The sequence below is a fragment of the Manis pentadactyla genome, chromosome X, assembly GCF_030020395.1.
Source record: "Manis pentadactyla isolate mManPen7 chromosome X, mManPen7.hap1, whole genome shotgun sequence".
Taxonomy (NCBI): Eukaryota; Metazoa; Chordata; class Mammalia; order Pholidota; family Manidae; genus Manis; species Manis pentadactyla.
The window spans coordinates 10,003,135-10,016,448 of record NC_080038.1 but is presented as its reverse complement, the minus strand read 5'-3'; the positions used below and the strand labels follow the sequence as shown (position 1 = coordinate 10,016,448).

At 42.2% G+C, this 13,314-nt stretch overlaps 2 protein-coding genes across 5 annotated transcripts in view; both read left to right on the top strand.

Annotated features, from left to right (window-relative positions):
- Positions 1-9,802, top strand: part of PIR (pirin) — a 106,732-nt gene extending 96,930 nt beyond the window's left edge. For all 4 annotated transcript variants that reach the window (XM_036912928.2, XM_036912924.2, XM_036912927.2 and 1 more), the window contains 2 exons: positions 4,377-4,443; positions 9,485-9,802. In XM_036912928.2, coding sequence (XP_036768823.2) covers positions 4,377-4,443; positions 9,485-9,597 — 180 coding nt within the window. In that variant the 3' untranslated portion in view covers positions 9,598-9,802. The remainder of the gene's footprint in view (positions 1-4,376; positions 4,444-9,484) is intronic.
- Positions 9,803-9,898: 96 nt separating this feature from the next.
- Positions 9,899-13,314, top strand: part of VEGFD (vascular endothelial growth factor D) — a 36,723-nt gene continuing 33,307 nt past the window's right edge. The window contains exon 1 of the mRNA XM_036912929.2: positions 9,899-10,749. Within this exon, the coding sequence (XP_036768824.1) occupies positions 10,660-10,749 (90 nt within the window). The 5' untranslated portion in view covers positions 9,899-10,659. The remainder of the gene's footprint in view (positions 10,750-13,314) is intronic.

Sequence of the window (13,314 nt, the reverse complement as noted above, 5' to 3'; positions counted from 1 at the left end):
TTAGGCAATGGTCCTTTAAAGTCTGACTCTACTAACTGGACTCCCATCTCGGGAGTCAGTACGAGTCTGGTGGTGGCACGGATGTCCACTCCTGCGCTCCCTGAGGTGGCTCTCCTTGGTTCTTCAACTCCAAGCTGGATCCTTGATCTGTCAGATGAAAATGTGTCCTGGGAATTTGTTGGATCACCCCATACATTTGAGGGCCCTGAGGTGGGGGGCCCAGCCTCCCGTTTTTTGCCTGTTGCGGGGGTAGTGGGCGTCCCTCCACATCTACTACTGATCTGCACTCTCTTGCCCAATGGTTTCCTTTTCTACATCTGGGACATAATCTCGGTTGTGGTTGGATGTTGGTTACACTGGCTCCTCCTCCGCCTAATTTCGGGCAAACTCGCTTTAAATGACCCATCTGCTTGCAATAGAAGCATGCCCTGGGAGGGGTAGCCCTGCTGCGCGCATTTTGCAGTCCCTGAGTTATGGCTGCAGCCATTACCTGTCCTTGCACTACAGTGTCATTGATGTCCCTGCAAACTTTGAGGTACACATTTAAATCTTTATTTTTCCAAGGTCTGATAGCCTCTTTACACCATTTATTTGCTTGCTCATAGGCCAACTGTTTTACTAGGGGCATTGCTGTGTCAACATCTCCAAATATACGGCCTGCAGTTTGCATCAACCTTGCCAAGAAGTCTGCATAAGGCTCATTTGGTCCTTGGAGTACTTTAGATAATTGACCCTGTAAATCACCAATGCCCTGGAGTGTTTTCCAGGCCTTGACAGCTGCTGTAGCTATTTGCATATACACAGCAGGAGGGTAATTTATCTGATTATGCTGTCCTAGGTAAGGTCCTGTGCCCATTAGCATCTCCAGGTTCCACTGATTGTTCCCTGCGGCAGCGTTGCGCCGGGCAGTGTCTTGAGAAAGCTCTGCCCACGCAGTTTTGAATAGCAGGTACTGACCTCCAGTAAGGCATGCTCTGGCTACATTAGCCCAATCATCTGGTGTTAGATTCTGAGTGGCTAATGACTCCACTATGGCCACAGTGAACGCTGCTTGCACTCCATAGGTGATGGCAGCTTCCTTTAGGCTTTTAACAAGCTTAAAATCTAGGGCTTGATGGTATCTTTGCTGGGTGTTTGGATCTTCTATTACTGGGAAGACTGCATTCCCCTCCATGGTTAGCCATTCCCTCCATCTATCCTTGCCCAATTGTTCTTGGCACCCCTGGCCACCACAATATGAGTAACTCTGGTAAAGGGGTGGCTCTGCTCTATAGGTTGGAGAGCAAAATGGATAATCTGGGGCGGTTGGCACAATCTCTTCTACCTTACTGCTCTTATTGGGAAGAGGGGCTGAGCTAGTCTCTCCTTCCTCTCTGCTTATTCTCAGTCGGCTCAGTGAGGAGCACAATGTGGGCCGATGTCCTCTCTGAGCAGCCCTAGCCTCTAACTCTTCTCCTGATAATTCTTGGTCCTCTTCCTCATCAGAGGACCCCCCCTGTGTAGATCCACTTTCAGATGCTCTCGCAGAGGCTCTTTCCTCTTTCACTTCCTCAAGAATCTCCTCTCCCTCCCTTATGGCTTCTCTACAACTAGGTTTATTCTCCTTTAGGCAGCTCTTAACCAGCCCCCATATGGGGAGCGTCCCAGCCGGGAGCGGCTCCCTGCGATCTGCGTTGCGCAGATCCTTGCCTAACTTTTCCCACACGGGGGTAGTGATTCTTCCTGCATCTAGGAACCACGGAGCATGCTTCTCCACTGTGTGGAGGAAAGCCCTTGCGGTTTTTGTTTTTAATGAGGTTCTGTTGGCCCTCAGGAGTGCTCTCAAAGGCTCTTCTACTCTAATTCTAGACTCTTCAGATCCCATGTTAGCGATTAAAGGATAAAAGGCTACTTCTAAGTTTATGGGTAAAGGGAACTCTTATCGCTAACCTGCATTCGTCGCTATACCGCGAACTTTCCTTGCTTCGTCGCTTTCCCGCGAACTTTCCTGGCTTCGTCGCTATCCCGCGAACTTTCACTGGCGCCCTAACTTTTCATAACATTTTTGACAAAATAAAACAGTACAACAAAGAACACTATGACGGACAGACAAAACAGAAATCCCCACCACAGCCGCTTGCTATCTCCTTTCCTACTCCTACATTTGCTTTGCTCGTTGGTCCACTCACCCTTCTCATCTGAGGCGCCTTCCCGAGCAATCCTTCCGAACGGGGTCCACAGGTACTGCTTCAGGGTAAGAAGCTCTATGGCGTCTGCGTCCACTAGTTTCTCCTCTGGGTGGTTGGAGAAAAACTCCCGGGTTTCGGCACCAGATACCGCGTTCGCCCCTTGTTGCGGTGACGACAGCGATACGTACACAGACCTGGTTCACTTCAGTTCTTTATTGTTGCTCGGAAGGCCGGGAGAAGGTGAGTGAGAAGAAGCAACAGCCGGGGGGAGCGAATGAGAAGAAGAATGAGAGGAGAGAGAGACAGAGATTGAGAGAGTGGGAAAGAGAGTGCTTCTTTCCTGCTTATGCCTTATATAAAGGAAGCTGGCCTATGGTGATCAAGCCTATAGGAGCAACTTCCTTATGCTAATGCCACCTAACCAGGCAGGGTGGCGCCCAGGAAGCGTGCGCCACCTTAGGGCATTGGTCAACTAGAGTGGAAGGGCGGTGTTCAGCCATAGTGGGACTCAGCCTCGGCCGTAGGCCGGCCCCTACACTAGTGACTTAAAACAATTATCTGCTATTTCTCACAAGTGTGGTGGGGGTTCTTCTGGTGGTTTCTCTGCCATTACTGGGTCAGAGGACATCAGAGCGCTCCTTACAGAAGGATTACGGTACCAGTATAAAATCTCCCGAATGACTTCCTTCCTAATTACAACCCTTAAATAGAATTCGTGCCTCATATCGAATTTACCGAGTATCATAATTCTTCCAAGTGGTAAAGATACCTCAAGACAAATGCTGGGCATAGAAGCCACAGGGCATAAATATGCAAAGAAGTAAAAAGCTAACCTTTTCAAACAATATTGCTTCTCTCTCACTTACCAACTTTACATTTCCCTGTATGGCTCCGGAAGATGACTGGTTAGCCAGAGACGGGTAAGATTCCTCAAGGGAGGAACAACCTAAGACAGGCACAGTCGCAGGGGGGCCATCAGGTGAGAAATTGGGGATCAACAGAGGTGGGGCTTAGAACCTCTCCCCCCCTGTTTTGAGAGAAATCTTCTGCATACGTGGATGTTTTGTTGCCCTTGTCTAGCTTGGATTAATACTTAGTCTACAGGCACACACCTGATCATCTACATTTGCTCTCTTACAGCACTAAACTATGTTTTCTACCTTTATCTTGCATCTACCTACCACTTCAGCATTTTATTAAAAATAAAAAAAATAATAATAATAAGGGGGAAATGTGGGATTCACATATAAATCAAGTATAAAAATCAAACGAATATTCATATTTGACCTGATTGTTTGTAGTTCATAATGCGTGACCAAAACCGAAAGTTTCTTTGATGACTGCCCTGGTACTGTTCACCATATAAGAACTTATTCACTATGTAAGAATTTGTTCACCATGTAAGAACTTGTTCGTTATGCTTAGGAAGATTGGAGACTGATGAGAATTGGGCTTGGGGTGGATTAATGATTGTGCATTGAGTCCCCTATACAGAATTTTATTGTTGTTAACAGCCATTTGATCAATAAATATGAGAGATGCCCTCTCAAAAAAAAAAAAATCTCCCGAATGATACCTAAAGGTGTGTCTCTCCATGCAGCTCCATTAGTTCTGGATATTACAATTAATTCTTTTTTCAGTTTCAGAGAAAAAAACCGAATCGTAATTCTAAACAAAAACTTCTAGAGACTATAATACAGTAGGACCCTTTTGGAGAGAAATTGGCCTGAGCAGATATCCCTTGGATGTTTTTATAAGGTTCCATTTAGTACAACCTTTCTGGAGCGTATTTTACATTAATAGTAATAAATGTCAAAAGTAATACAATCTTCCTTTTGGGTTTGTATAAGTAATCTCTTTTAAAAATTGTGGTAGATTATAAACCCCATAATAAGCCAAGTAAATGACATAGTTTATCTTAAAGATGTTTCCAGTTAAAGAAGATCTTAATTTAAATTCTCCTTTATTTGAGAAGGTTAATATTCTGGTGGTCTGGACTTAATTTTTGAGTTCTTCCATAAATGCTACCAAACATCTTAAGGAATAAGCATTTCCATATTGAGTGTCACACAGGAAATAACTTCTGAAATTTATTTTCAGAATTAGAAACATCCTCCATTTAACCAGCATGTCAGCTTGATATTGTTTCTAATTTGACATTCAAAAATAAATACGTTTATTGTTTGATGCTTTCTTTCTTGACTTTAGGATCCTGAGAGAAGCCACTTTGTCCTAATTGCTGGGGAGCCATTAAAAGAACCAGTTGTCCAGCATGGTAAGCCCAAAATGAGGATAATTTTCTTTTTCTTTGAAAGTAGTGTACATGTATAGTATTATTGGGTAGAACTGGATTTTTGTCCTGTCTCTCCAGGTACAAATTTGAGGATTTTGTTTCATTTCTCCACTGTCAGAAGAAAATATATACATGGCATTTATTTCTGTATTAATTCTTTCTTTTAAAGAAACATTTCTTGAGCGTCTATCAAGTGTAGGACAATGAGCTTGGAACTGTGGGGAAAACAAGTTGTGTTCTTGCATTGTGTCACAGGGGGATTTAAACTTAAAGATTGTGTGATCTACTGGGGACTTGAATATCATTTTTATCTTTACCAAAAATAGAAGTGATTTTAATAACGGCCTTGTAGTCTGTCGTATTCTTAGTGAAAAATAGGAGCTTCTTAAGAATATTTCCTTGGGATTTTCTAAAGTATTTGAGTCACACTTTGTTTACTTAGAAAAAAAAACAATAGAGTTAACTGTGGTATAGTGGAAACAGAACTATACTTGGAGGCAAAAATTTCTGGAATGAGTACCCCTAACAGTCAGTGCAATTGTTTGTTTTATTCATAATGTTGTTGTTTGGTTAAATGAGGAACATCTAAAACCACCTAGAACCCAGCTTATTATTAAGGCAAGTGCCAACAAAATATATATGTCCACTTACCTAATTATTAAATTTAACATGCATTAAAATCCCATTACATTGCCTTGCCTTACATGAATTTCCAGATAGACACAATGATTTCAGAAAAATCCCCCAGCCGACTATAAATTTAAAGAACACTGCCTATTTTAAAAATATTTTTTGCTCTATTAGTAACTTAAGGGGGAAGTACTAAATTATAACCTGCCAGCCTACAGCATTTGACCTCCTTTTTGTATACTTCAATCTCCACTCCAAAGGCTCATGGTTCCTGTTCCCTTTCATCTTGATCAAACAGCACTGAAATGGTTTGTTCTTCTAGAAGAAGCCTGCAAACTGAGTAGCATCATAATCTTTATTAACAGTGACTAGAATTTAGATGGGGAAAGGGTGTGTGGGATCTGACTCTTTTAAGTTAAACAGTCTCCTGTGCACCAATAATGAAAAGCAAAAGTCCACCTGAATGAGGTGACAGACCACAGGGGCGGGACTGCTGGAAGTCAGTCTCCATGCGTGTTATGTGAATCCTCTCTCAGAGGCTTGCGTCTCAGCAGCACTGCCTATGCCCGCACCGCCAAGCTTAGATTAACCAGACAAAAAAGACAGGTATATCCCTTGAAATCTCAGTTAATGAGAAGCAAAGCAATTTCGTTTGTTGGGTTTTTTTTTAACTTTTTAAAACTCAGACATTTAAGTTCTCCTTTTACCTGTACGTGTTTAAAGACAGCTGCAGCCATTTCTTGACTATTTGGAAACGGGTACCAGTTTAATGAGTTAGCCAAGGACTTGTTTCTCTTCTTAGGGAGTATGCTTAATTATGTGTCTGCAAATTAAGTGCGAGATGTCATAGAATGTCGATTCTAACTAACATATTCAGGAGTGGGGTCTGCAATTCTGCATTTCTATTTCTTCAGACCACCTAAATCAGAATATGCGTGTTAGTAAAATTCCCAGGTGATTCATGTGCACATTGTAAGTTGAGAAGCACAACAGAATAACCCAGAAAAATGTCAAAATACAAGCCCAGAAGTGTACCATTTTTACAGAAAAATAATTGGGGGATGAGAGAGGTACTCCATAGTAAGTCCAAACTGTAGCAAAATTATGATGTGCAAGAAATTGGCCACTGGCCCAGTACCTGTTCTCATTTTCTGAGTTCCCTTTCCCTTTCCTCTATCTGTCCTTTAAAAAGTTGGTTTCTCCAACTTTACATTTCCCTGTATGGCCCCGGAAGATGACTGGTTAGCCAGAGACGGGTAAGATTCCTCAAGGGAGGAACAACCTAAGACAGGCACAGTCGCAGGGGGGCCATCAGGTGAGAAATTGGGGATCAACAGAGGTGAGGCTTAGAACCTCACCCCCCCTGTTCTGAGAGAAATCTTCTGCATACGTGGATGTTTTGTTGCCCTTGTCTAGCTTGGATTAACACATAGTCTACAGGCACACACCTGATCATCTACATTTGCTCTCTTACAACACTAAACTATGTTTTCTGCCTTTATCTTGTATCTACCTACCACTTCAGCATTTTATTAAAAATAATAATAATAAAGAGAGAAACATGGTATCCACATATAAATCTAGTATAAAAATCAAATGAGTATTCATATTTGAACTGACTGTTTATAGTTCATAATGCATGAGCAAAACCGAAAGTTTCTGTGATGACTGCCCTTGTACTGTTCACCAGGTAACTTATTCACTATGTAAGAATTTGTTCTCCATGTAAGAACTTGTTCGTTATGCTTCAGAAGATTGGAGACTGACGAAAATTAGGCTTGGGGTGGATTAATGATTGTGCATTGAGCATTGAGTCCCCTATACAGAATTTTATTGTTGTTAACAACCATTTGATCAATAAATATGAGAGATGCCCTCACAAAAAAAAAAAAGTACACACTTCCAATTGTAAAATAAATAAGTAACCGGGATGTAATGTATAGCATGAGGAATATAGTCAAAATATTGTAACAACTTGGTATGGTGATAGCTGGTACCTAGAATTATCATGTATATAAATGTTGAATCACTGTGTTGTACACCTGAAATTAATGTAATACTGTGTGTCAACTACCCTTCAATAAAAAATAATTATCTACAAAAAAAAAAAAGTTGGTTTCTCCAGGGAGCCCTCTTAGATTTACTGTTTATATTGCTAATGAGCACTGTCTCATTGCTCCTTACCTGATACAGATCAAGTCTCTATCCCCACATAAAATTGCTCTCTGGAGCCCCTGAGCCCAATTTGCAACAGTGTAGCAGGCCCCTCTGCCAGGAAGCCATTTTATTGTCAACACCACCTTCCTGTCACAATATCCCAAACTGAACTCCTTGTGCTACCCTCAGCCTCCTATGCCCTGTATCTCAATTACCTTTCGCAGTTCCGCCATCCACTCAGCCTCCCAGGTCAGGCACCCTCTCCACCCTGATGCCGAAGTCGTCTTCAAAAGCTGCGCATCAGATCCTGTTACTCTGTGCCTAACCCTTCAGTGATTCCTGATCGCCCGCAGAATTATGTCTCACCTTCTTCCCATGGATGGCATCCAAAGCCCAGAGGGGTCCGGCCTCTTCCTGCATATCAGAGCCTCCCCATTCTTCTCTGGCTTCCAGCTCTCTGCCGCCATCCGCAATTCCCCCAGCATGCTAATCTGAAAAGGCCTTTCTTCCGTGTTGGCTCCTTGGACATCACACCCTTTGTGAGTCCTTTCCTGGATGTCACTTGCTGTTACCACCCCATGTATTACAAGGTTTTGTATTTCCGTGTGTGTTTGTGTGATAGGTTTGAGATCCCTGAGGGGAGACAGTCTTGTTGCCTTGCCTTGCCTCATCTTGCCTCTAGCTCCTAGCGCAAGTTTGTCATGTAATAGGCACTCAGTAAATCCTCACTAGAGAGGTCATTGAATGAATGAGTGAATTTAGCTCCTTCCACCTGCTTTCCCTTCCTACTGCTGTGGCATGCCCCGCAACCCCCCAGAAGGCCTCAGCGTCATCAGTGCATATTTTCCTGCATCTTCCTTCTCAAGTGTTGGACTAAAATGAGCATCAAATCCATGCTGATAATGCTAACAAGGGCGAAGGAGTTTGAATGTGTTATTCCCTCCAAGTAATACAGTGATGATTCAATCCGGATCTCTCAGAGAAAGCCCCTTAGAGGAACTTCCATGAAATGACTGTCAGGAACCTCCAAAGACTGGTAGAAAATAATATACTGAATGGACACATCTGTCAACTGCTTTCAAGACACTGCCAATGCTGTATACAAACTAGCCTTGTTTATTCAAAAGATGGTGGGAGTGATACAATCCAGGCCAGCCCCCCTCTGCCCCTGCAGTATGTGAAGAAAAGGGGAGAGACTGCCTCCTGGCAGGTTAGGGGAGGACTCCTACGTTTGTAGCAAAACCAGAATTCAAACCTGGGAATTAGACAAAGGGGCCGGCAAGCTCTGATCTGTGGGGCCAGGTCTGCCCACTGCATGTTTTTGTGAATGAAGTTTTACTGGAACACAGCCTACCTGCCATCTTTCATGTTGTCCGTGCCTGCTTTCAGGCTTCATCGGAGGAGTTGAGTCACTGAGACATGTTGTTTGACCCACAAAATATAAAATAATATACTATCTGGCCCTTTGCAGGAAAAGTTTGCCAACCCCTAGAGAATCCAACATTTGTTGCTTTCTCAACTCAAGATTTTTGTGATCTCCTACTTATTGTCAGTACAGTGCTACTAATTTTCAGAAATGACTTAGACCCCTCATGTAAGTACACAGCCTCACATACTGCGTGGACGGCAAGGCAATGAGGAATTTGCCAATTCTTTGTGTCACAATCAGTGCAATTCTTGACATCAGCTAATCTTTTAAAACTGACAGCTACAGTAAATCTTAAAAGTTCTCACCATAAGGAAAAAAAGTTCTGTAACTATGTATAGTGGCAGATGTTAACTAGACTGAGTGTGGCGATCATTTTGCATTATATGCAAATACTGAATCATTATATATTGTACACTTAAAACTAATAAAATATATGTCAACTATACCTCAGTAAAAAATAATAAGGAAGAAAAAACCCTCACAACTACAAAAACGGTTGTAATAGAACCAAACCTAAGAGTGTTTTGAATAAAGAGATTGCCTTTGCTGATGACAGCCTGCAGTGGCTGGGCAAGCTGTGATTACAGGGGTTTATCTGAAGTCTCGTCTTTATATGCACACACAATCCTAGTCAAGAAACGTGTATTACAGTCCTCGGGGATTGGACTCTGCAAAAATAATCTTTTACTGTTCAGATATGCCTGGGTTTGTTTCAAATTAAGAACTACAGAAATACATACCATTTCTTGTGGTAGAAGAAAATATCGTCATCACCCAGAACTGTCTGACTGTCTCTTTCTGCCCTAGGACCCTTTGTGATGAACACCAATGAAGAGATTTCTCAGGCCATTCTTGATTTCAGAAATGCAAAAAATGGGTTTGAAAGAGCCAAAACCTGGAAATCAAAGATTGGAAACTAGTGAAGAGCACGGGAGCAATTCTCAATACTTTCTAGAAGTTTGCCATTCATGACATCCATTTATTCACTGCATCCAGTTTCCAAAGCTGACCTAGCCAGTACTCCTAAAGAATTCCACACTGAAGTGATAACATGGTTTTTATAGCACTGCATAAGAGGTATTTCCTGGCACATGCAAATAAACCTAATTGTTACTTCTTTTCAAATCAGTGTTCTTTGTTTTGACCTATGTTACTAAGCTTCTGTTAAAAAAGTCACTTTGCATAGGTTTGCCTTTGTGTGTGTGTGTGTGTGTGTGTGTGTGTGTGTATAAATATTTTGTTATTTTTGTGCATGTTGTGAGTTTTTTAAAGTATTTCTGTGTGTCATGGGCAGTAGATGCCTGAGCATCTGCAGGCCCCTCCTGAGCCATGCAATTTTGATACCACAGTCCTGCGCGTGTGCTGGGGTTTCACGTTACAGGTTATCTGCATTAAAATAACAGCAGTCCTGAGCGTTTAAGTCAGTTTTTTGAACCGCCCTGCTATTGGTAGGGACACGACAGGATTACAGCCAAGACTTCCCTGCATTTTCTGCCAAAATCTGTGTCAGATTTAAGACACATACTTCAGCAAGCTTCCATGGGGGTTGTGAAAAAAGTTTGATCCAGAATTGGGTTCCAGCCTCCTGTAGCTGCAAACCTTGGTGGCCACACCACCTCCTTACAAAGCAGCCAGAACCTGGGACAGAGGGTGGAGAGATTTTTAAAAATTTGCTGGACATGAAATGGATTTGGAGCTCTTTCTCATTTCTAGTGGAAGACATGTCCACCTCCTGATTATTTTTGGAGCATGAGAGCATCTAAAAAGTTTTTCATCTCTCTCTTCCCCCAAAAGATCGTGCAAAAACGTACCTTGACTAATTGAACTCATTTCATTGGATTTTGATCACAACCCAATACTTGTTTTTCCATGTGAAGTCTTGGGGTTTCAAGCGTTCCTTCTGGAGAATGCCTTTTGAAACAGTTTCCTCTAGCTGCCTGATGTCAACTGTTTGGTAATCAGTGGATATTAAAATATTCAAAATGTACAGACAGTGGGCAGTGGTGAATATTTTCACAATGTCTTATCTGCAGTTGGTGCAGGGCTCCAGTTATGAACATGGACCAGTGAAGGTACGTGAGCTTAATTTTTAATGTGATGCAGGCTTTTTATTGCCTTCTATAGAGAGAGGATTTCCTTTGCCCCCGCTATTTTTGAGAACACTCCTGGGAGTGGACAGGTTATATTTTGTATTTGTTAATAAGTGTTCTATTTCTTAGGCTTGCTAAGACTCTTGCCGTGAGTGTTTGAAAATGCTGGAGGGGTTGGGGGGGTTTGGGGAGGAGTAACAGAACATGAATGAGCATTCTGGAATCTTTGCAGATGGGGACATTGCCCCTCAATTGTATATGCACAGTGATTTTCTGATGAAGCTCCAATTTGTTTTTCTGACATAGATAACTTTGTGGGCCATTTATTTTCAGGTCGTTTGTTGTTATAAATGTTAGTTTAGTTAATTAGCTTAGTTAATTTCCTCTGCCAATCAAAAACAGTGGTGCTTTCTAGAGATGTTTTCTATCCGGTTTTCCCAATTGCCCATTGCCACCATCTAAAAAATGTTTTATTAGAAGTCGGTTTATATTTTTGCTTTTTGAAACATACAAAATTCAGCAGCAATCAAGTCTTTGGTTCTGTGAGCAAGCATCAGTTAGAGCCCAGTGCACTGAGAGGCAAGCAAAAAAATTACCTGCGATGTTACTGACTGAGCAGTATTTCCCCCCATTTTATGTATTTTATAGGTGATGTTCTTTTCAACTTTTTATTTTCAGAATGATTCAGATGTAATTGTTTTGCTTGATGTGGTGCTAAATGATTATTGGTTTAGGAACTTCTAGCTGTGAACAGACAGTCCGACGTGGACTTGAGGTTTTAGCTGTTGTTAGGATATGCATTTTCAACAGGAGTGATACCGCCCCCATCAGGGGGAAATTGGTCCTTGGGAGCGACAAAGTCTCGGTAAATAGAAAGCACAGAGGGATATACATGCGGTACTCAACAGATGGGCAGAGTCTCTGTGAAGCTGGAACACTGCGCTGGGGTCGAGGGTCACCTTGTCCAGCGTCTGTGCCCTCCTCACTTTCCGTAGTCCAAACGCACAGGGGAGAAATCCCAGGCATTCAGGCCCGCTTCATTGCCACCCACCTGGATGTTGGGTCTCAGTGCCAGATTGCAGGTAAAAGGGAATCCAATCTTGAGCCTAGGCGACAGGACAAGAAATTGCACTTGTTGGAAGCAAATCAGGTTCTTCTGGCTATTCAGCTTTTTTTAAAGTCCACAGAACTCAGGAATCCTTTAGTTGTGTTGGGTTCATGAAATTTCCATCCCCCTGCCCCCCACTTTTTGGTATGGTGTTTTAAAATATCTCCATTTTACTTTGAAACATCGATTTGATGGTACAAGAGGACTCATAGAATTCCTGGAAATAAGTAATATTCTTTAGGTGGTTCAACTCTTTTAAAGAGCACGGACACAAAGAATTCTTTAGGGATCCTGGGCACCATGAGGTTTTAAATGTTTGAAATTTACTACTAACATATAAACTCACTGAATAGGGCAAAAAAGCAGCTGAATTTGCATGTGATGGAACACACGTCCTTACACATGGAAGGTGCAGCATTATATGCTTAGTAATACTAGCAGCAGTGTTTTTCACATGTATCTGAATTTCCCCTAAAAAGTGAAGCTGCGTATACTGAGCTTCTGTCTACCCAACCCTAGCTCGGTGAAATACTTCTGAGGTGAAGGAAAGGGTGGCTGTAGTGCGTAAGTTCTGGTGTGGATCGCGGGGTGGGGGGTGAGGGTCATCCTGGAGGTGTCATTGGTTAGTATATTTCTCCTTCCCTCCTAACTTTTTCTTGTAAGAACATCTAAGAAGAAACATGTTTCTTAATGTGAAAGTTCTTGTTTAAATGTAAATTCAGTATGAAAGCATCTTCAAGGTGGTGATAGTCTGGACACTGGGCTATGAATCAATTTTTTTGCTTTTTCAGATAGATATGTTTCACTTATCATAAGACGTTTTCAGGGGCCTCCTCAGCAGCAGGTCCGTGAGCACGTTCTTCTCTCTACCCTCCCCTCTTCCAACCAGCTCTTTTCCAGGATGGACAGTGGTGCCTCTTCCACCCCGAGGTTGCCCTTCCCCACAGTCCTCGCTCTGTAGCCTTCCCCATTCTCCTCTTTCTTCAGCTTACACTAGCACTGCCTTTATTACAGTTATACACATCTGGACGTTTTTTTTTTTCTGCAGAAATGGGCAAACAGCTGCTGATACTCTAGACAATTGCACTCAATGCCATTTGAGTCTAAGTAAAGCATCCTGATGTCATTAGTCTTGCACTTGTACTTAGGAGAGCTCTGGGTCAGCAGTGCATGGGATTTGTGATCTGAGATAAATCTGTTTGAAAATCTCAACTCAAATGTACTGTATATACTGTTGAGCTGCTGTTTTTCAAACTAAGCAGAGCACATTTTCTTCTAGAAATAAGGTTAACCTAATACCTATTCTTGACTTACTAATGTAATTAGATTAACCATCTAGATGTGGGATTTTCTGTGTCTCTTTCCCCAGCCTTTTTATGCATCTGGGTTAGTCATACAATTGCACAGGGTGTGCACTGCACAACCCTCCGATGCTCCAT